This window comes from Aulonocara stuartgranti, assembly GCF_965226115.1.
Source record: "Aulonocara stuartgranti genome assembly, chromosome: 20".
Classification (NCBI taxonomy): domain Eukaryota; kingdom Metazoa; phylum Chordata; class Actinopteri; order Cichliformes; family Cichlidae; genus Aulonocara; species Aulonocara stuartgranti.
Window position 1 is genome coordinate 20,970,876 of NC_138956.1, and position 20,921 is coordinate 20,991,796.

General features: G+C 40.2%; 3 protein-coding genes across 4 annotated transcripts; 1 reads left to right on the top strand and 2 right to left on the bottom strand.

Annotated features, from left to right (window-relative positions):
• Positions 1-37: 37 nt before the first annotated feature.
• Positions 38-4,425, bottom strand: timm17b (translocase of inner mitochondrial membrane 17 homolog B (yeast)). Its single transcript, XM_082519729.1, has 6 exons — positions 4,341-4,425; positions 2,997-3,096; positions 2,849-2,912; positions 2,589-2,717; positions 2,298-2,408; positions 38-987 (listed from the first exon to the last, which is right to left on the bottom strand). Exons 1-6 carry the CDS (start codon positions 4,364-4,366, stop codon positions 902-904), a joined length of 516 nt encoding a protein of 171 aa, XP_082375855.1. The 5' UTR covers positions 4,367-4,425; the 3' UTR covers positions 38-901.
• On the top strand, positions 4,405-8,142 carry pqbp1 (polyglutamine binding protein 1). Of its 2 annotated transcripts, none has more exons than XM_082519727.1 (7): positions 4,405-4,494; positions 5,618-5,685; positions 5,798-5,909; positions 6,166-6,266; positions 6,447-6,653; positions 6,739-6,796; positions 7,709-8,142. In XM_082519727.1, the coding sequence occupies exons 2-7, from the start codon at positions 5,619-5,621 to the stop codon at positions 7,857-7,859; spliced, it is 696 nt and encodes a 231-aa protein (XP_082375853.1). In that variant the 5' UTR covers positions 4,405-4,494; position 5,618; the 3' UTR covers positions 7,860-8,142. The 2 variants fall into 2 exon arrangements, with proteins under 2 accessions (XP_082375853.1, XP_082375854.1); XM_082519728.1 differs by having other exon boundaries at positions 6,450-6,653.
• Positions 8,143-8,181: 39 nt separating this feature from the next.
• Positions 8,182-20,896, bottom strand: gpkow (G patch domain and KOW motifs). The gene is made up of 11 exons (XM_082519714.1): positions 20,663-20,896; positions 20,290-20,459; positions 20,067-20,209; positions 16,382-16,488; positions 15,862-16,066; positions 14,569-14,701; positions 13,979-14,168; positions 13,726-13,846; positions 11,393-11,462; positions 8,565-8,650; positions 8,182-8,468 (listed from the first exon to the last, which is right to left on the bottom strand). The coding sequence occupies exons 1-11, from the start codon at positions 20,860-20,862 to the stop codon at positions 8,337-8,339; spliced, it is 1,557 nt and encodes a 518-aa protein (XP_082375840.1). The 5' UTR covers positions 20,863-20,896; the 3' UTR covers positions 8,182-8,336.
• Positions 20,897-20,921: the final 25 nt, after the last annotated feature.

The window sequence follows — 20,921 nt, forward strand, 5'->3', positions numbered from 1 at the left end:
ACATTACCTGAAAAAGAAGTCACAAACAAACAATCGATCACATTTTTAAAGATCATCTGAAGCTTTATTATTTTTAGGAACATTGTTCACAGTACGTTTACTACAATAGATATTTGCTGACAGTTTGTAACCAGATCGATTTGATAGAATTTTTTGTGGATGGTGCTAATTTCAGGAAATGAGAGACTTTCAGGTTTTTAAAAAGTGCTTTGTTGCTTTATGCGGCAATTAAAGTGACAAATGGTGCACAGATAACAGACTAGACAAACACTTATAATCAACAAAAACTATTTTTAAAAAAAGGGTTTGCTGAGTTTCAACAAAAAAAACCCCTCAAATGTCCTTTGAACTGACTTTAACACCTCACAGGTAAATAAATATTAACGTTAATATTCGAATAAATATCTTTCTAATGCAAAACTTTAAAGATGTGCAGTTTTCTTACTTTAACTTTCTGCCTTTCAGTCATTAAAATACATAATCAGCCCAAGTATAAAATCTTTGGAAGCATAAAGCAGTTTTTGGATAAAACTTATTTGGTTCCTTGAGCATTGTCCCCAACTCTCAGCAAGAATATAAATGAGCTGAAAATTATTTATTTTAATAGATACGTGTTGCTATAATAACTAATTTAATTTACTATGTGGTTTTGAGAACTACACATTGAACAAAATAACCATAAATATTGAAAACGTTGATTTTTCAGGTGGTGCAAACATGAGGAAATTATTATCATTTACTCATAAATAACTGAAACAGTAATTTGTCCCTGAGGTATCTATTAGCATCCAGTAGGGACCAGTATCTCCACCTCTTGGTCATCCTGGTAGATGCTGTTCATGTGCTGGCATTCCTGTTATGCTTTTGGTTGTCCACAGCTGGCTTCAGTCCTGAACCTTCTCTACTGAAACTGCCCCCTTTGCCCCTGATGTTGATGATCTCCATCCTTTGGTGGTAACTGACTAGGGTCGTCTGCAAAGGGAATTGCTGGAGAAATCAAGGAAGAAGACACAACAAAGTCAGTTTTTCATGCTTCACTGGCATGTAATCAATATATAACCCATGTTTCCCTCAGAAATATTTATATGAATATTACTACTGTCTAGGTCTGCTGTGCTTTCAGGCTTTTTGGTTTCGTAGCCTTTCCTCAGCTCATCACTGTCAAGGACCTGGATCTGAGCTACCTAGGGTCCCTGAGCAGTTATGGACTTGTTTTATATTATATGTGTTTTTGGTGTTGCTGTCCCTCGTTCTCCCTGCTTGCAGGTATACGTGTGTGTGTGTGGATGCAGGTGTATCTGGGAGCACCTGTTTACAGGCACCTTCAGGCCTAATGGGTGTGCCAGGTGGTTGGCCCCACCTGAAGACCTTCACACACCTGCAGCTGATCAAGCCTCGTCAGAGGAGCTGCTTAAGAGTGTGATGGAGCTCTATCCGACGCTGGATCATTGCGTGACTTCACATTAGTCTCTCGGCCAGTTAGTATGGTTAGTCCGCATTGTGTGTGTCTTACGGCTGCCTCTTTGCTATTTCCGCAGGAGAAGCGTGGAGACGAGAGGGAAGCGAGCACGGGGTGCTCAGACACTGAGGAGCGGAGACAAGGAACACTAGCACTGGGAAGAGGACATGTCACGGGAGTCAGGAACGCACTGAGGATTTATTGTTATTGTCCATTCACTGTAAATAAACGCACTGCTTGCATTCAGAGCTCCGCGCCTAGGTCCTCCTTTTCCTCACATCCCCACGGTTGGCCAGCATCAACCGTGACAATCTCATCCAAAATAAGACATGTCTCAGCAGGAAATCTAACTTGAGCTGTGCTGGAGGCAACCTGATGTTCATACATTTGTCTGGTTATTCATAGCAACACTAAGAAAAAAACCCAAACGATTTTAATAGTCTCACATCCTTCAAAATGTTTTATAAGTTGTTATATCATTAACATTGTGAGAAATTGTGTTGTTGGGGAAAACGAATCAAACAGGAAACACAAATTAAACTGCACAAGAACTTTGAGAGAGTGGACGATTTTCCTCAGGTTCTTTAAAACATTTTGATAGAAACAAAAAAATGCTACGAGTGTGATGAGGGTGAGTAAAAATGGGACCAGTGAGATGAAAAATGTTGCTCTATGCCGAAGTCCAGCCATAATTCTGTCAAACTGAGGAGTGGACACCAGTACAGGGGTATAAAACCACTCACACATTTAATCATGTGACATTTTGCTAAACTACTGATAAATCATTGGTTCTGCCCAGTTTAAATATCATTTCTGAAACATAATTATCTTCACTCACGGTTCTGAAACTGCTGCGCTGTGTATCTGGTTAGGAGAATCCCAAAACCCTCAATGAGAGCGAGCAAAATTCCCCCCATCATTGCAGAGCCCATCATTGTTAGAGGTCCACCTGGAGAAAAATGCAATATTCAGCGAGTCACGCTAATTATCCCAATGTAGAAACCCAATTCCAAAAATTTTTTGTTTACATTTTACACAGCATGCCAACTTTTTCAGAATTGGGGCTGTATTTACTGACACAGAGAGACACAGTGGTGTATTGTTTCTTTTGAGCTAATGAGCTCCTTACTGCGTGCTGCTAGGATGGCTCCAGTCAGCGCACCACTGGTTATAGAGTTCCAAGGATCCTCTTTCCCTCTCAGACGAACCAAACCACAGTCAATTGTGGAAAAGAGCCCTCCCCAAACAGCAAAGCTACCTGCAACATAAGAAGTAACCAGACTTCAGCTACTTTTATGAAGCTAACTGTACCTAAACAATTTAATCTACACAAAAAATGATATATTACTAACTAACTGCCATGTGTAACAAAAAACAGGAACTGCTCACCTCCAATCTGTGGAGCTCTAACTCTCACTGCTTTTGCACTCCCTTTCAGCCTGTGTCCAACACCCTGAAATATTAGAGCTCAGTTGAATTCTGCCTTTAACAACCTGACGAGCCAAAGAACAAACAAAAACCTGTGTTTTGAACTCACAGCAGGGGCATTTCGAAAGCCCTTGACCGCCTGGAACACCCCTCCTCCAATTGCACCCATTGTGAAAGCACCTCCACAGTCATCCACTATCCTCCAGGGGCTGCGTTAAGAGAGAAATGGATTTCTATGTGATAGGAAAACTGACAATGGAGATATATCTGACAACTAACATCCAGTTCATATACAAAATGCAGAAGTTATCAATCGCGGTCTGGATGAAGCCGAAGACAATATGGGCACAGTTCTGGCTGAGAAATGTATATTACCCTTGGATGAAGAACTAGTTCCTTAAAGCCACACAAATAACTAAATGCTCACCTCTGAGTTATGTTTGTGTTATAAAACATATCAAACATCATAAATGAATATGTCAAACAGTAGTGAAAGAACTAATGAGGTGTGGAGAAGGGAAGTGACAATTTAGTATTCTCCTGCCATAGCCCAGCTGCTTTGAGGGTTGATATGTTGTCCATTCAGAGATGCTATACTGCACACTTCAGTTGTAAGGAGTGGTTATTTGAGTTACTGCTGCCTTCAGTTCAAAGCAGTCTGCCACTCTCATCTGATCTCTGACATCAACAAGGCTTTTTCAACCATATGACTGTTGCTCACTGGATATTTTCTCTTTTTCACGCTGTTCTCTGTAAAACCCTAGAAATTATTTTGTGGGGAAAAGGCTGTAGTTAAACAGTTTCGGAAATATTGAAAAGATCGGCCATTCTGCCAAAAGCAATCATGTGATGTTCAAAATCAATAAAAATAAGCTGTTTGAACTTCTCCAGCCTGAACTTCAGCAATGCGTCATGACCATGTCCAGATGCCTAAATGCACTATGTTGTTGCCAAGTGACAGAATGTAGGTTTACATTAATCAGTAGGTGGACAGGTATGCCTAATGAAGTGGCTGATATCTGGATTCTTTATCCCGTTCCTTTGAACTATCATTAAAGTTTGACTTGTAGGGGATCAACCTTGGCTCGAGGTGTGTCTTAACTTGATAAATAAATAAATGAAGCTTCGTGTACTGCCTGTTTGGTTTGGAACCATATTTTGAAATTAATCCACCCTGAACTATTTTTAATTTCTATCCTAACTCCAGTTGTCACTTAAAAACAGCGACATTTTCAGATAAAGGTGACTCTACCAGCTTATTGTGTGTGCAGAGGGCGCCTCCATATAACATCTTTATGTTTTTTATATGCCTTTAATAAGCAGGCCGCAACAACCGCAGAGCCTTTCTGCTCACTCTCACGTCAAAGCTGAGTATGAAATTTAAGAAAGTCAACACTTGACTCCAACTTAATTAGTTCTAAAATACAAACAAACGCTTAAAATCTAATCTTACCAGGGCTCTCGGGCATACTCCTCCATGTCTGTTTACGTCGTCTTCGTCGAGAAGACGTGATTACGTCATCATTAAGCGCGCCGTGTATGCTGTTTTGGAAAGAGGTATCGTTAGCTTGACGATAAAAAAGGGCCACCTTTTTTTTAAAGAAAAGGTAAGAATTTAACTATTTCTTGTTGTTCAGTCTTTTGAAGTAAAGGGTAACGTTTGTGTGGTGTGGATGCTTTTTGGAGACGCATAGTTTTGTTTATTGCGTTAATCTTACATCTGCAGCCGCGGATGCACCGCAAGCGTGTTAGTTTCTTGTTAAAGGAAACAGTTCGTATTGTACATGGTACAAATAATCACAAAGAAAAAATATATAGGTATGTGTATATATGTAAATACATATATGCACATGCACATAAAATAAGGAGCTAGTAAAGTTTTACCTGGGATTCGCGTACGATGGCCATATAACCTAGGAAACTGATTTCTTTATTAGGATTATGGAGTTACTTTAATTTTTATGAGCAGATTACTTTAAATGATGACAGGACACATAACAGTTCAGGAGTTCAGTCATTCTCAGACCTGCCAGGATACATGCTTTAAACTACAATTCAGGAATATCATTGTGATATCGACATCAAAACAGCCAGCAGTAATTTATTGCAGGAAATACTTGTCTACAGATGTGACAAGTCTGCTGCAAAAATGTGGTTCTGGGCAGTGTTAAAGCTGCTTTTGATAGAATTATTACAGTAAAGGCTTAATCTCCGTTTATCAGAAAACAAGAAATGTCCCAGAAAAAAATGGACAAAACAAAATAATGATAAGAAGAAGAAGAAGATGAAGAATAAAAAACAGGTAAATATGGGAACTGTTTCAAAACCAAGTGCTCAGTAAAGTGTGAAATGAATGGTGGACCAAAAATATTAAACATAATGATGATAAAAATATATAAAATAGCCCATGAAAGTAATGAAACTGTTACAAAATGTGCTTATATTAAAGATCACTAAACTATATAATGGTGGTAATCATGTGCATTTTACTTTATGGCCACATGTGACTTAGTGGTTTGTGTGTAAATGATGAGTTTCTATATGTCCTAATTAATCAAAGGGTACATATTATTGAAAGTAAATGATATGTATTATATTATCTGATATAAGACTATTTTAATACTGTCTAATAATGTGTTATGAGCATTTGTTCTGCAACTGTTATTTTGGTACCCCAAGTGAATTTCAGCCATAATATGAACAGAGTTTCACATGGACTCCGTCTTTCAGGATGCCTTTACCTCCAGCACTGCTGGCCCGATTGGCCAAGAGAGGGATTGTTAAACCAACAGAGCAAGGTAGTGGAACAGATTTCATATTCGGGTCTCTACCCTTTGTGAATTTCTCCTTATGTTGTGTGCTTTTTTTCCCATGCCTTTTTAAAAACCTTTTCCCCTTCAATTAATCCAGGGGCAGATGAGGAGATTATTGCTGAAGATTATGATGACAACAATGTAGATTATGAAGCCACCAGAGTGGAGAATCTACCACCAAACTGGTACAAAGTGTTTGACTCTGCTTGGTATGTACACTTGATATACTATAATTTAATATAATAAGAATTTTATACTTTTAATTCAAAATGATTGTTATAAACTTCACAATCAGAATGCGCTTTTTACTTTTTCTTTCTTGTTTCTCATTTTATTCTTGAGAAGTCCTTGAACATTATAACTACTGTCATGGAGAGCTAAAGTGTATTTTTAAACTGTTAAGTAAGTTTTATTTAATTTTGTGGTTGCAATATTAATCGCTAATGTTTTCTATTCCTTAAACAGTGGTCTTCCTTATTACTGGAATGTCGAGACAGATATGGTTGCCTGGTTATCCCCAAATGACCCATCTGCAGTAATAACAAAACCTGCCAAGAAAATAAGAGGTATGCTTTTATTCAGCCTCTATAATGTAATGTTTTCAAGAAGCACTAGTGATCACAAATTTCAGTTCTGTTACAGTTGACGTGTGCTACTTTGAATGTACAACCTCAGAATACAGTTTGCTTTTGACAGATTTCAGCCATGGCTAATCTTGTGATCCTTGCCTTAACTTGTGTTTTTAGTAGAAGGAGGAGATGAAAAAGGCGAGAAGCAAGTTGAGAAACCAGACAGGGACAGAGAACGACACAGAGACCGGGATCGGGAAAGGGATCGAGATCGGGAAAGGGACAGGGAAAGGGACCGGGACAGAGAACGTGACGATGGGAGGGACAGAGACAGAAGAAAGCAGAGAAGAGATGAGGCAGCACCATACAGTCGAAGCAAAAAAGGTAATGTTTACATCTGATTCATTACATGTTTACACATCAGCAACTTTCACATGATTGAATATTGAACACTTAATATTTTTTACAGGTAGAAAAGATGATGAGATGGACCCCATGGATCCAAGTGCTTACTCTGATGCTCCAAGGTACAGTACAGATGGTCACCTCGATATAAGCTATATACAGGTCGTTCTCTGGTATTCTGATTTTGCCAGAATCATTGTGTTGCACTTGTTGAAAAATAGTTATGAGAGACAGACCAAATCAATTCCCATCATGCATTTTTATCTTAGACGTAAGAACTAAACCCTCACACAGCACAGGTACAATTTTTGAGTGTGTCCTCTCAAAATGGTAATCAGCATAGCTGATATCCCTGGTTTAGGGAGCTCACATAAATCTACATTTCATGCAAGGCACCACACCTCAACAAGAGGCAGATTTTATTCCAGTAGCATAATGTTCATAGTGAACTGGATTAGTTTTCCTCCCATTTTCAAAAAAGTTACTCTTAATATTTGACCAAATTTGACCAGCTTTTATCACAACTCACTTATTCCCTTGAGCATAAAATAAAGACTTGCAGAAAGGCCTCGTATCCTTATGAGCTCTGAGCCCTCAGAGCAGGAACGTGTGAACGCTGGGAAGGGGCCATACACTTTTTTTTAAACAGCATTTTGACTTGGCATGTCAGAGAAAGCACAGGTATAAAAACAACTTAAATGGCTCCATACTACTTCAGCACGCTAGTTTCATTATCCTTGTATGTGCAGTTAGTCTTATTGTAGCTGTAAATGCAACATACTGTAGTCGTCATTAACCAAATTTACCTCATTGCAGTTTTCCTGCCACCATGAGCCAAATTGTCTGCTGTGGAAATGTCTAAGATCTAAACCTGCAGGGTTTCTGTTTAAAATATTCCTAAGACCAAACTGAGATTGTCATTGCAATTTGATCAAGGTCGTTTTCTCAGGCTTGACAAAACCCCTTTTCAGACACAGAAGACATTGTAGTGCTGATTACAAATGCAGTGAACACAAACGTATTCATTTTTGCAGGGGGTCGTGGTCAAGTGGGCTGCCCAAACGTAATGAAGCAAAAACGGGTGCAGACACCACAGCAGCGGGGCCTCTCTTCCAGCAGCGTCCGTACCCGAGTCCAGGAGCTGTTCTTCGGGCTAACGCAGCAAACCAACTACCCAAGGAGTAAAAGCAGATACTACGAAGACAGCAACTTAAAACCCACAACTCTACAGTTGGTCTTCATTATGCTCACATGCTAAACATCATAGTTTGACAGGCTTTTCTTTTCATTGTGAAATGTGTACATGTCAGAAATGAAGGGCTGAACTTTTTGGACAGCTTCTCTATTCATACTCCTGCCGTGTAGAGCATTTGTAAATATGTTTTTATATGACCCAAAGGTTCACTTCTCGTTGTCACTAGACCCATCAGTGAACCTGATAATAAACTTAAGACTACTGTGAAAATTATCTGTTGCAGCTTTTTCTCAATTGTTGCATTGCCATATGTACAAGGGGAAAAAAATCGACAAGTTTTTATTACAAAGTTGCAATCTTTTAAAATCCATAATACTTGAATAATAACTAAAAAAACAAAACAAAAAAAACAGCTGGGAAGAAGTCGATGGAAAAAGGACAGTGAATATTACAGTAAACATCAGAAATCAGTGGTCTGCTGCTGCCCCAACATAGTGACAAATGGTGTCATAGTCCAATGTGAACACTTTATCCTCGTATCTGTCGAGCTGGACCATCGCTCTGCACTTGTTCTTGTCCCGCTGAAGAATACGGCCAACCTGAATCAGGTGGGAATATAGTGATCAGTATTAGCTAATCAGATTTAAACAAATTATCTATCTATAAATAAAAAGCAGAGAGGTTACTTTGCTCACCTTTCCCTTGTGCTCACCCAGTACCACCATTACAGAATCATATTCACTTTTTGGGACAATAGTTTCCAGCATGTCCTGCTTCACATCTGCCACAGGAAAAGAAAAAAAGAAACGCTACGTCATTCATTGAAGAATTTCTGCAGTAATACCAACTAGGCAGCACTCAGAGCCAGCAGATTCTGACATTTACAGTGGCTTGCAAAAGTATTCGGCCCCCTTGAACTTTTCCACATTTTGTCACATTACAGCCACAAACATGAATCAATTTTATTGGAATTCCACGTGAAAGACCAACACAAAGTGGTGTACACGTGAGAAGTGGAACGGAAATCATACATGATTCCAAACATTTTTTTACAAATAAATAACTGCAAAGTGGGGTGTGCGTAATTATTCAGCCCCCTGAGTCAATACTTTGTAGAACCACCTTTTGCTGCAATTACACCTGCCAGTCTTTTAGGTTATGTCTCTACCAGCTTTGCACATCTACAGACTGAAATCCTTGCCCATTCTTCTTTGCAAAACAGCTCCAGCTCAGTCAGATTAGATGGACAGCGTTTGTGAACAGCAGTTTTCAGATCTTGCCACAGATTCTCGATTGGATTTAGATCTGGACTTTGACTGGGCCATTCTAACACATGGATACGTTTTGTTTTAAACCATTCCATTGTTGCCCTGGCTTTATGTTTAGGGTCGTTGTCCTGCTGGAAGGTGAACCTCCGCCCTAGTCTCAAGTATTTTGCAGACTCCAAGAGGTTTTCTTCCAAGATTGCCCTGTATTTGGCTCCATCCATCCTCCCATCAACTCTGACCAGCTTCCCTGTCCCTGCTGAAGAGAAGCACCCCCAGAGCATGATGCTGCCACCACCATATTTGACAGTGGTGATGGTGTGTTCAGAGTGATGTGCAGTGTTAGTTTTCCGCCACACATAGCGTTTTGCATTTTGGCCAAAAAGTTCCATTTTGGTCTCATCTGACCAGAGCACCTTCTTCCACATGTTTGCCGTGTCCCCCACATGGCTTGGTGCAAACTGCAAACAGGACTTCTTGTGGTTTTTTTGTTAACAATGGCTTTCTTCTTGCCACTCTTCCATAAAGGCCAATTTTGTGCAGTGCACGACTAATAGTTGTCCTATGGACAGATTCCCCCACCTGAGCTGTAGATCTCTGCAGCTCGTCCAGAGTCACCATGGGCCTCTCGGCTGCATTTCTGATCAGTGCACTCCTTGTTCGGCCTGTGAGTTTAGGTGGACGGCCTTGTCTTGGTAGGTTTACAGTTGTGCCATACTCCTTCCATTTCTGAATGATCGCTTGAACAGTGCTCCGTGGGATGCTGACCTGTCTGGTGTGTTCTTTGGACTTCATGGTGTTGTTGCTCCCAATATTCTCTTAGACAACCTCTGAGGCCGTCACAGAGCAGCTGTATTTGTACTGACATTAGATTACACACAGGTGCACTCTATTTAGTCATTAGCACTCATCAGGCAATGTCTATGGGCAACTGACTGCACTCAAACCAAAGGGGTTGAATAATTACGCACGCCCCACTTTGCAGTTATTTATTTGTAACAAATGTTTGGGATCATGTATGATTTCGGTTCCACTTCTCACGTGTACACCACTTTGTATTGGTCTTTCACGTGGAATTCCAATGAAGTTGGTTCATGTTTGTGGCTGTAATGTGACAAAATGTGGGAAATTTCAAGGGGGCCAAATACTTTTGCAAGCCACTGTATGTTTGCTAATAACCAATAAGGAAAAAGAATCAAATTAATCCCCAATCTGGGAAGTCTGGTTGCCAGATTTAAATCAGCAGACCGACCTCTCAGAACAATAACCAATGCTTCCACCATAGCCAGCAGATATCCGTGGTAAGAAGTCATGTTATTATTTTTGCAACAAATACATTTTAAAGAACAAATAAAATGTAAAAATATTATTCTAACTCAAGGTTATATTTTGGCAATAACAATAATCAGTAATCCCTCCCCTTGCTCTTCAACAGGACCATTTACCTGTAAGTAATCTGCAAACAGATTCTTGTCCTGCGCCTAAAGATTCTGAACACTTTTATGCTGACATGATTTTAAAGTGACTGATTTGACATGATAGCATTGTGTAAAGTTAGCTGTTAAAAAGCACAACTGCAGCCAGGACAATATGAAGTTCATTTTAAACAAAACACAGAAACAAAACTTATCATGACAGAAAAGATCTGAGTATAATCCTAACAGATTAAAACTGTACATATCTCTCAAATTAACTAACTGTAAACAGTATAGAAGACTGGTTATTCTGGAGATTCAGTCGTGCCAAAAGGGATAGTTCAACCATTTTTAAAAAATCCATATTTGCTTTGCATTGTTGAAAGTTAGCTGCGAGGACCTATACACCTTTATATTTAAATATGCAAAGGTGCAGACCTGGGAAACTTAACCTGAGGGAAAAGAAAATGAGCATTACAAGTTAATCTACTGGTCAACAATTATAACTTATTCATCATTATGTGCAAAGAAATGGAAAAAAAGAGATTTAACAAACCTTCAAAAACAAATAAAGCCATACATTTCCTTCAAATTCTAACAAAAAAAGTCACATCTGTCTATTCCTTAAACACCTCACAATAACAGTGATTAATTTTTTTCATGCAACTTATGAGCAGCTAAAAACACCTTAACTTGTTAGATGAATAAGGAATTCAACAGAGACAGTGACAGCACACATTTTACACATTTCCTGACAAGCTCCAATTAGGCAACAGAAAACACGAACGCCACAGACTGAGAAAAATAACACCGAGCAAGCCCGAGATCACACTAATAACTCACCGTCTAACAGTCTTCCCTCTTCAGTTCGGCACACACAGGTAGACGGCGTCAGGACATCCTCCACTTGCATCTGCACAAAAACGAGACTTATTTTAAGAGCTCTGACGGAAACTGAAGTTTGAAATTATCACAGCAACATTCTGTGGCTTTTCTGTGAATGCCGATACTTTGGTTTAAAACTAACTACAACTAATGTCTGACTCTCAAAAAAGTGAACACACTTGAAAGATAAAGTAGTTTCTGACATGCTACATGATGATAACAAAGCAGTGATTCGTCTATTTCAGCTGCTTAGGATTAAAAGTTTTCTATATAGAGTGTGAAACTAAAAAAGGCAATTAAAAAGGGCTTTCTAGTCCTTTATTTTCACATCTAATAAAGCCATCTCTAATGCAAACTGGCACACCGCTAACAAGTTAAAGGAAAATCCTGAGTCCCTAACCTAACAATGAGGGTATATCCAGCTTGTTTATGCTGTGAGGGCTATTTTTCTGTTCCTGTTGGGGTTACTGCACTTAATGCAAAGTTGTTCTGGGGGATTAACATTTCTATCGCAGTGGGAGTGGGCTCTTCCTGGATGATAATGGCCCCATCACTGGTAAACAAGTAGCCACACTTCGATGTGTCACCAAATCTTAAACCAACTACTCATGTCATATTAGTACTCTCTAAAACCATCATCAAAGCATCAAATGGGAGAATTTCTTTTCACAAGAATGATTTATGGCCTCGGTAGAATTTCAAAGACTTAGAGAGTCAGTGCAAAGTAGGCTTGAGCTGAACTGTAGGGTATTTAGAAATTCTGACAGCAGGATTTTCAATACTGTCCATCCATCCATCCATCTTCATCCGCTTTGTCCGGGGCCGGGTCGCGGGGGCAGCAGCCTAAGCAAAGAGGCCCAGACCTCCCTCTCCCCAGCCACCTCCTCCAGCTTATCCGGGGGAATACCAAGGCGTTCCCAGGCCAGCCGAGAGATATAATCTCTCCAGCGTGTCCTGGGTCTGCCCCGGGGCCTCCTCCCGGTGGGACATGCCTGGAACACCTCACCCAGGAGGCGCCCAGGGGGCATCCTTGTCAGATGCCCGAACCACCTCAGCTGGCTCCTTTCGATGTGGAGCAGCAGCTGCTCTACTCTGAGCCCCTCCCGGATGGCCGAACTTCTCACCCTATCTCTAAGGGAGAGACCAGCCACCCTTCGGAGGAAGCTCATTTCTGCCGCTTGTATCCGCGATCTCGTTCTTTCGGTCACTACCCACAGCTCGTGGCCATAGGTGAGGGTAGGGACGTAGATCGACCGGTAAATTGAGAGCTTCGCTTTTACACTCAGCTCCCTCTTCACCACGACGGACCGGTGCAGCGTCCGCATTACTGCAGCTGCAGCCCCAATCCGTCTGTCGATCTCCGGCTCCCTTCTCCCATCACTCGCGAACAAGACCCCGAGATACTTGAACTCCTCCACTTGGGGCAGGAACTCATCCATTCAATACTGTCACAGAAAAAAAAACCCCAAAACTAGACCATCTATTTCTACAAAGCTATCTATCATGGCATGCTGCCCAGAAACCAGAAACACCACCAGAGGGCAGTCTCTACCAGCAGTGGCAACTGAGCTCAGTGAGCTGTGAACAATGACAACTTCAAGTAGTAAATGGAGCAAGTCCTGAAACTCCACCTTATTGATGCAGGTGAGCAACCTAACAAAACAGAGACCACTTAGTTCGACAAAGTGTGTCGTATTGTCCCCAGCCCAGTTTTCTAGATTAAATTACTTCCCAACTAAGTTCACATCACAAGATGGTGTTTGTTTTATTTTCCATCCATCCATTCTGTGCCGTTTATCCTTTTCAGGGTCGCGGGGGGGCTGGAGCCTATCCCAGCTGTCTTACGGCGAGAGGCAGGGTGCTGCCTGGACAGGTCGCCAGTCTGTCGCAAGGCTAACACAATGTTTTATTTTCCTCCTTTCTTATTTGTGAATTCCAATAACAGGGAGAATGGAGAAATCAGGAATGCAGTGCCACATAGACTGCAACAGTGAGACGTGCGGGCTGTAGTACATTCATGAAATGAATAATTATTTCAATAAATTTGTATTTCTGATGTTATTTAGGAATTGTTTAGTTCGTTATACCGTATAAGCCTGCTATTGTCAGAAAAGTTAAAAACCCCATCAAAATCTAATGAAGGCACAATAAAGCTGTGGTGGTATGTAATTCCCTATCAGCTTGCCCTTTCCTTTAATTTTTTTTATCTGCCTGTAGCTTCAACACATTAAAATCTGTTAATTCAAAGCTGTTAATAACTGACATAGAAAGGTGTAATAAAGCTGGAGTACCTTTGAATTGTAGTACCTGCCCCCTTTGAACGCTTTGTCTATAAAGCGAACTTTCAGGTCTCTCTGGAGCCAGGACGGGGGAGCTGGTGGTCGCCTTGCTTCTTTCACTGGAGGCTTATCTCTACGAAACAAACAGAAGATGAACACATGTAAGCAGAGAACATGCTGTTAAAATGATAAAGTAAAAAACCATCAGATAATTCACTTTAAAATGCTCATTATTGAAATATTACATCTCTTAGTGGAAATGTACCTGTCTTGACTTGATTCTCTGTGTTTCCTCTTCTTCTCGTCTTTTTCTCGATCTCTTTCTGAGGACTTGTGTTTTACTTTGTCGCCGTTACTACTCCTCTCGTTCTCCTCCCGCCTCTGACGCTCTCTCTCTTGATCCTTTCCCTTCTCTTTCTCCCTTTCCTTGTCTTTGTGGGCTTTACTGAGGCGACCTAATTGTTGGGGGAAAAGCAGTATTAGATGGCATTAAAAAAAATGTTTTTTGCAAACACAGACAACAGTACTGAAAGAGTTATTCTTCATGGCCTTTTCATTCTAGGAAAAACACTGCTGGCTAACGTAAATACAGGCTGTGGCTAAATCTCTGTTCAGTGAAATGTCACTGAAAAGGATAAGTCTGATTCCCAGAACACTGCATAACAGCAGGATCCCTTAGATATTTAATTAAAAAATAAATCTGTATTATATGTACCTACAATAGCAATACAAGTCTTTTACAAAACAGAATTTTGGTATTTAATGAAATGTCACCATATTTTAAGTGAGATTTCTTCTAATTCGTTATGCAGGAAAAAAATAAAGGTCACTTTTTTAAAAGTCAGAGTTACTCACTGAGATCTTTGCTGTATTTCTCATATTCCTTGCGCTCCACCAGTTTAATGGCGTATTGGCTAATCGTCACAACCTTGCTGCCAATAGCCAACTTCACCATGACTCGAGCATTGTCTGGATCAACACCTTCTATCTACCTCAGGCAAAGAAAAACACATAGTCAGAAGTGGGTAGTACAAAACAAATGGCTAACTTCAGTTACATTTCTTTAACATTAGAACCTGGTGTATGTCTAAGTGTCTGCACGCCTGTACATGTATGCACCTGTGTGTGATAGCCAAGAACTTTATAACAAATAACTGAACAATATAAACAGCTGCCTCCCACAGTGAGTGGCCACTGGACAGACTCCAGCTCCACGCCTTGACTGCAGATGGGAACGATAGTCCTTGTTCTGCTCTGTGTACCGAAGCATGAACCAGTTCTCCATCTGCTGCTGGTTCTGGTTTGGTGGGGGCTTCTGCTCCAGCTTGCAGCAGATCGACAGAGCTGAACAAGGACTATATCACTACTCTAGTCCAAGATGGTGAAACTAGAGTCCTTTCAACCACGGCACACATGACTAACAAGTGAACCAGTTTTCAAACATCAAGCGCTCAACTCCACTCCAGCCCCTACACGCTGACACTGTCTGTGCATCTGTATTAGGGTGCACACTACATGACAAGCAGTTCCAAACTGACTAGCCTTTAATCGAAATGTGTTGCGCAGCCCTCCTCAGTGAGTCTGCAGAAATACCATCTTACTATAACCGCACAAAAATGAGTTACATGAGATCATTTCATAAATACAACCCATGATTTATACATGGTTTTGTGAAATGTCTCATAATTATTTATTTATTTTTCTTCATATGATAAAATACAAATATGGCGGTAATGAAAAAGAAGACAGAGTGTGGGATTTCAGAAAATGAAATAAAATAGGTACCTGTTATAACAGGTGAAGAAGATCTCAATAATCTGACAGCAGAATAAATTGCCAAAGATATTCGTTACAAGTCCCTGTCTCCGGTGCAGGAAGGTGAGGAAGACTCAAAGGTTGCTGTTGTATTTCTACTCTACCCCTAATTAGAATCTCTTACATTTGCTATGGAGTGAAAGGGTGTAGGGGGCGGACTTGTTAGCAGACTGAACTTGCAAAATAATTGTGAGAATCATACACTTGTATAGTTAAAATAAATAAATAAAAATACCCAAATGAGTCACTGAATATACTTGGCTAGCATGTCTAATACAGTCCTTGTGTGGGAAATGCTGACTTTGTTCCACACAGATTCTAGATCAACTCTACCTTGCCATAGAGATCTTTATGTGGCCCCGACTGTACCAGCACACAACCCCCGGGACCCATCACTAGCTCCTCCTCCTTTCCCCGCTCCTCGCCTGGCTTTGGGGGACGCTGATGTTTGCTGGGCTCCAGGTCCTTTACTGCCGAACGATCTGCTCCAAGACCCAATCCTTTCGGACGCAGCTGGTGCTCAATTGGCTTCACATCTCTATAGCAGTTAGGCAGGCACAGGAATAAATCAATAGACATGAATAGACATGTTCAGGTTGTAAAACAGGCTAAAGATTTAAATGCTTTACTTTTATGTAGGTGAAGAATAATGCACAGTTACTAGTTATTTTTAGTTTTATAGTCTGTGCCACTGTTGTAGGTTAATAAGAAAATCCACAGGAATTAATCAGTTATACAGCAATTATAACAGCTGCCAATTAATTGTTTGCCAGTTGACTTGCTGTTTCAGTATACATTTGAACACCACTGTGTTAAAACGTCAGTGTAGCAGAACTATCAATTTGTTACTTACTGTTTAAAGGTACGTCCAATGCCTTCCTCCTTCTTCCAACCCATCCCTTTAAGCATTGCAAGTCCATAAGCCTCAACAGGAACACGCTCATAATCTGCCTCTGTTGACTGACAAATAAATACTGCAAAATTATTTTGGAAATTAAAGCATATTACATTCAAAAATTCAGACGTCTGCATTAAAAATTCCCAACAGGCTAAACAAGGTGCTTATGTAATCTTTGACGTATAAAGCACAAAAAAAAAAAGTTTGTTGCAGCTGACAGAGAGAAACAGCTTGTCATGCCGGTCTTACTCAGCCTTTTGGCCACAGGCTGTCAGACTCGGTCCCGGCTGACTCAGAGTCAACAGGCCGCAGCTACAGCAGCAGTAGCCCTGCTCATCTCTCTCCACTGAAGGTCTTCCTCTAAAGGGGGCTGGGAGCCTTCGCAGAGGATGCTGCATGAAAATGAGCTCAGGGGCACCGTGAGCAAATTTTCCCTGACTCTCGTGTTTTGCTAGTCACATCCACAGTGACAGAGCAGATATGGGATGAGAGTGAGAAGACATGTGAGGCCTTTACATGAAAAGAAACAGAGAGAGACCCAATTGGTTGCCTTTATGTCTCTGGGAGACTGATGCTCGCCTGCTATCAAAGTCTTACTGTAATGACAAAGTGTGTGTCGCTGTGTATGTATGCAGGGGTGTCTCCCAGTCCAGAGTCAGCACTTTCCCACACTCAAATTTCAGTCTGAGTCAAAGCAGCCAGTCTACCAGACAGTTTGCACTGTCGGGCTTTTTTTATTTGCTCACTGCTTTCTAATAGATTCTATTGTAGATTATACACATTTGATACAGTCATAATAGTTTCCCTTTTTTTTTTAGCATTTCATTCAACATTTTTTTGTTTTAAATTAAGTTTATTTTAAAAATGTTTAAAAATCTTTATGTTTTTATTGGTTTCAGTGTTAGTTTTGCTTTACTTTTTTTTGTTTTTGTTGTTTTAAAACAATGCAGGGTTAACTGTAAGGGCAATATAATAGGTATTTGAATATGCCTATTATATCTCAACACTGTTGAGATATAATAGGATGTGGATATAATAGGATATGGACTCATGTCCATACAGAAATCTAAGTGGGGACCAAAATTTCCACAGGTATGTTATCAGGACCAATTTGACTAATTTAAGACAATTTATGTATTTTCAACATGCATGGGCTATATCCCAAAACAAACAACAGAATTCATTTTGTAAGTGCAATATTGTTCCAGTTAATTGTCATATTAGAGTCAAATTTTTAACTTTTGAGACAACTAAAGTTGTTTGTTTTTGTTTTGTTTTTTACACCTACTTTAAATTTAATACAAGAGTTATGTATCAGTTCCTTAAATTGTCATTTCCATGGTATCCTTTCATTTCAGACTTTTCCCTGAGCAAAGACTGAAATTCAACATCTAATAAGAAGCTGTCTTTTAGGATATATCATCAGGTTTTTCATGTTCAACCCCTTTAATGCTGTCACAATCAGGTATTAGTTCTTTGTAGTTCCAAATATACTGTGTGGCTACAGAACTGAATGTTCATTTTGATGGGTTTTTTTTTTTAATTCCATACTGCATGTTATTTATTTATGTATTTTTTTTATTTATTTGCATTAATTCCATTTTCACCATTTTTTCTAAATATAAAAATTTGTTTAAATATATTGCAAAAAAAGTGATTTCTAGAAAATTATCATCAAAACAAATAATTCTATTCCATATTTCTACACATTTACTTATTTCATCATTTATTTTCTTAACTGTCATAGGCTGAGAGGTGGGAAACATCCTGAACATAACCTCAACTAAGCTTACACACATCTTTGAAAAGTAGCTAAAATAACCAAGAACACAGAGAACATGCAAAGTCCATACAATCCCAGTTAATTGTCAGGTTCAGACCCAGGACCCCTTGGTGTGAGGAAACCATTGTGCTGCCCAAATCACTCTGGAATTTTCACGTTTCTTAGTCAGTACAGTTCAGCTGTAGTAGAAACAGCTGGATATGAATAAAAACAGGCATGTCTAAAAAAGTAGTTCATTGGACTTCATTCACCCTTTTCTCTGGCATCCTCTTCCGTCACACAAACCCTTATTCTTGTTCTCTAGTGTGTGCCTTTCTATTGTTTTTGTATATATTCCTCTTGATTGTATACATTTCTCTTGTTTGCCATTATTCCTGCTGTCTTGTATTTACATTTTATTCCAGCAGTTGGAGTGGCGCGCCCACAATTTCTTTGTACATATACAATGACAATAAAGGGCTATTCTATTCTATTCTTTACATCTCCTCCTTCAGTACATCCATGAACGTGGTCTTCCTCTTCACCTCCTGTATGGCAGCTCCTTAATTAAAATTCAGCCATCCCAACCTATTTTTAACTTTGTCTCCAAAGCGGTCAACCTGAGCTCTCCCTCTGATATACTAATTTCTAATCTTCTTCATTCTGGCCCCTTACAATGAAACGCTTAACATCTCCAGCTCTGCTTCCTGTCTTTTTGTCAGTACTAACATCTCCAAACCATACCTGATAGCAGGTCGCACTACCATCTTGTAAACTTCTACTCTTGCTGCTATGCTTCTGTCAGAAATGACCCCTGACACCCATCTCCACCATGTCTATACTTTCTCCCTCACCTCTCTTGTGCACTGTCCCTTGCTTTAGATGGTGACCCCAGGTAGTTAACTCCTTTACCTTTACTACCTCTACTTCTTACAGCATCACTGTTACACTTGTCCCCTCTCATTGACACACTTGTATTCGGTCTTGTTCACGCCTTTGTGACCTCTAGGCTGGATTACTGCAACTCCCTTTATTTCAGTCTTCATTCTGACCTTCTTCGTTGACTGCAAACTGTCCAAAATGCGGCGGCACGCCTTCTGACCGGAACTGGGAGGTTTGCCTCTGTTACCTCTGTTGTAGTTGACCTGCACTGGCTACCCATTAAATACCACATCCAATTTGAAATACTGCTGCTTACCTTTAAAATTATCAACAGCACAGCCCCGAGCTACCTTATTGAACTCCTTAGATCGTAAATTCCCGCTCGAGCACTAAGATCATCTACTCAGTTACTCCTCGTGCAGCCAAGATCTCGTCGAACCTTGCCTTTCCTGCTCGTTAATGCCTGTATCTGATCCCTAGGCTTACTCTATTTTACCTTTTATACGTGTGCTTTTAACTTGTTTTACTTGATATACATTTTATGCTATTCCTGTGTATTAGTGACACTGACCTATTAGAGTACTTGGAACTTTGTTAAGGTCCTATAATATTTACTAATATTTAATATTTATAATATTTATGTCTTATTTTCTGTCTTTTATGTGAAGCACTTTGGTATACCGTTGGGTTTTAAATGTGCTCTATAAATAAAGTTGTATTGTATGTTGTACTGACTTTCATTCCTGCCTGACGTTACCCGTCATCCTGCCCATCACCATCACAAGCACACCTCACCACTATCTCACGGTTCTCATCCATGTCCTGCACCACCCTCACATAGACAAGACATAGTGCAGCTTCTTGACTACACTTCTAAACTTTGTATAAAAATAAAATTAATATTATACCCTTCAGCAGTGTATATGGACAAGATAAGACTGAACTGCACAGCAAATAGAATAGAATTTATGTCCTTATGTTGCTCTCCATACTTACAGATTCAGGCCTCAGGTCCACCTTTACTTGGTCTCCATCCTCAAAGCCTTCTGGCACTTTGTTTTGCATTAACAGGGGGATGGAGAGGTTTATGTTTTCTGACTTAGGGCCATTTTGCCACAGATCAAGCTGCCTCCGCGAATCTATGAACGTAAAGAGAAGTTTTAGGCGATTTGTGTTATCTAATGGTACTCGCAGCCCTGCTTCCTACACATACACAAACCTTCAATGAGCTCCTTAACAGCTTGAGACTCCACAGAGTCATTGTCTTGGGCTGTGTTTTCTATTTTGCCTCCATTTTCTGAGTTCTGGCCCACTTGGTCCGGCTTGTGCCAGCGGTTCTTCTGGATCAGAGGGATGATGAGCTCCTTGGGTTTCTCACTTGGCTTTGAACTGCACCAAAATACAAAATTAGAGCGCTGTCAGGCGGGGCCGTTTCAAAATAACACTTTGCGTTGCTAACTGTGTCCATATAACAATTATACATAGTTATTCATTGTCAAAAAGCACAGTAATTACAATGACTAGCTAAGATGAGAAACGTAACCGGTAAATGACACCGAAACGTTATGTTAGCATTAGCAGAAAAAGCCGACCTTTGCAGCTCATTTCCATGAATTCCTGTCAGGTAATCTCTGTCATCTTTCTTGGCCTGAGCGTCGCTCGTCAACGGTTTAAATTTACTGGCTGTTTTGGTGAAACCAAACGACACGGCCGCTGGTTTTCTCTCTCCCTGCTGCTCCTCCGCAGACGCTATGGGCTTGGAGGAACCCGCATCTGCTCCGTGCGACGCCATTGTTGTTTGTGAAAAAGAAAAAAATGACGTACGCGGAAAGACTTGTGGTAGTTGTAGTT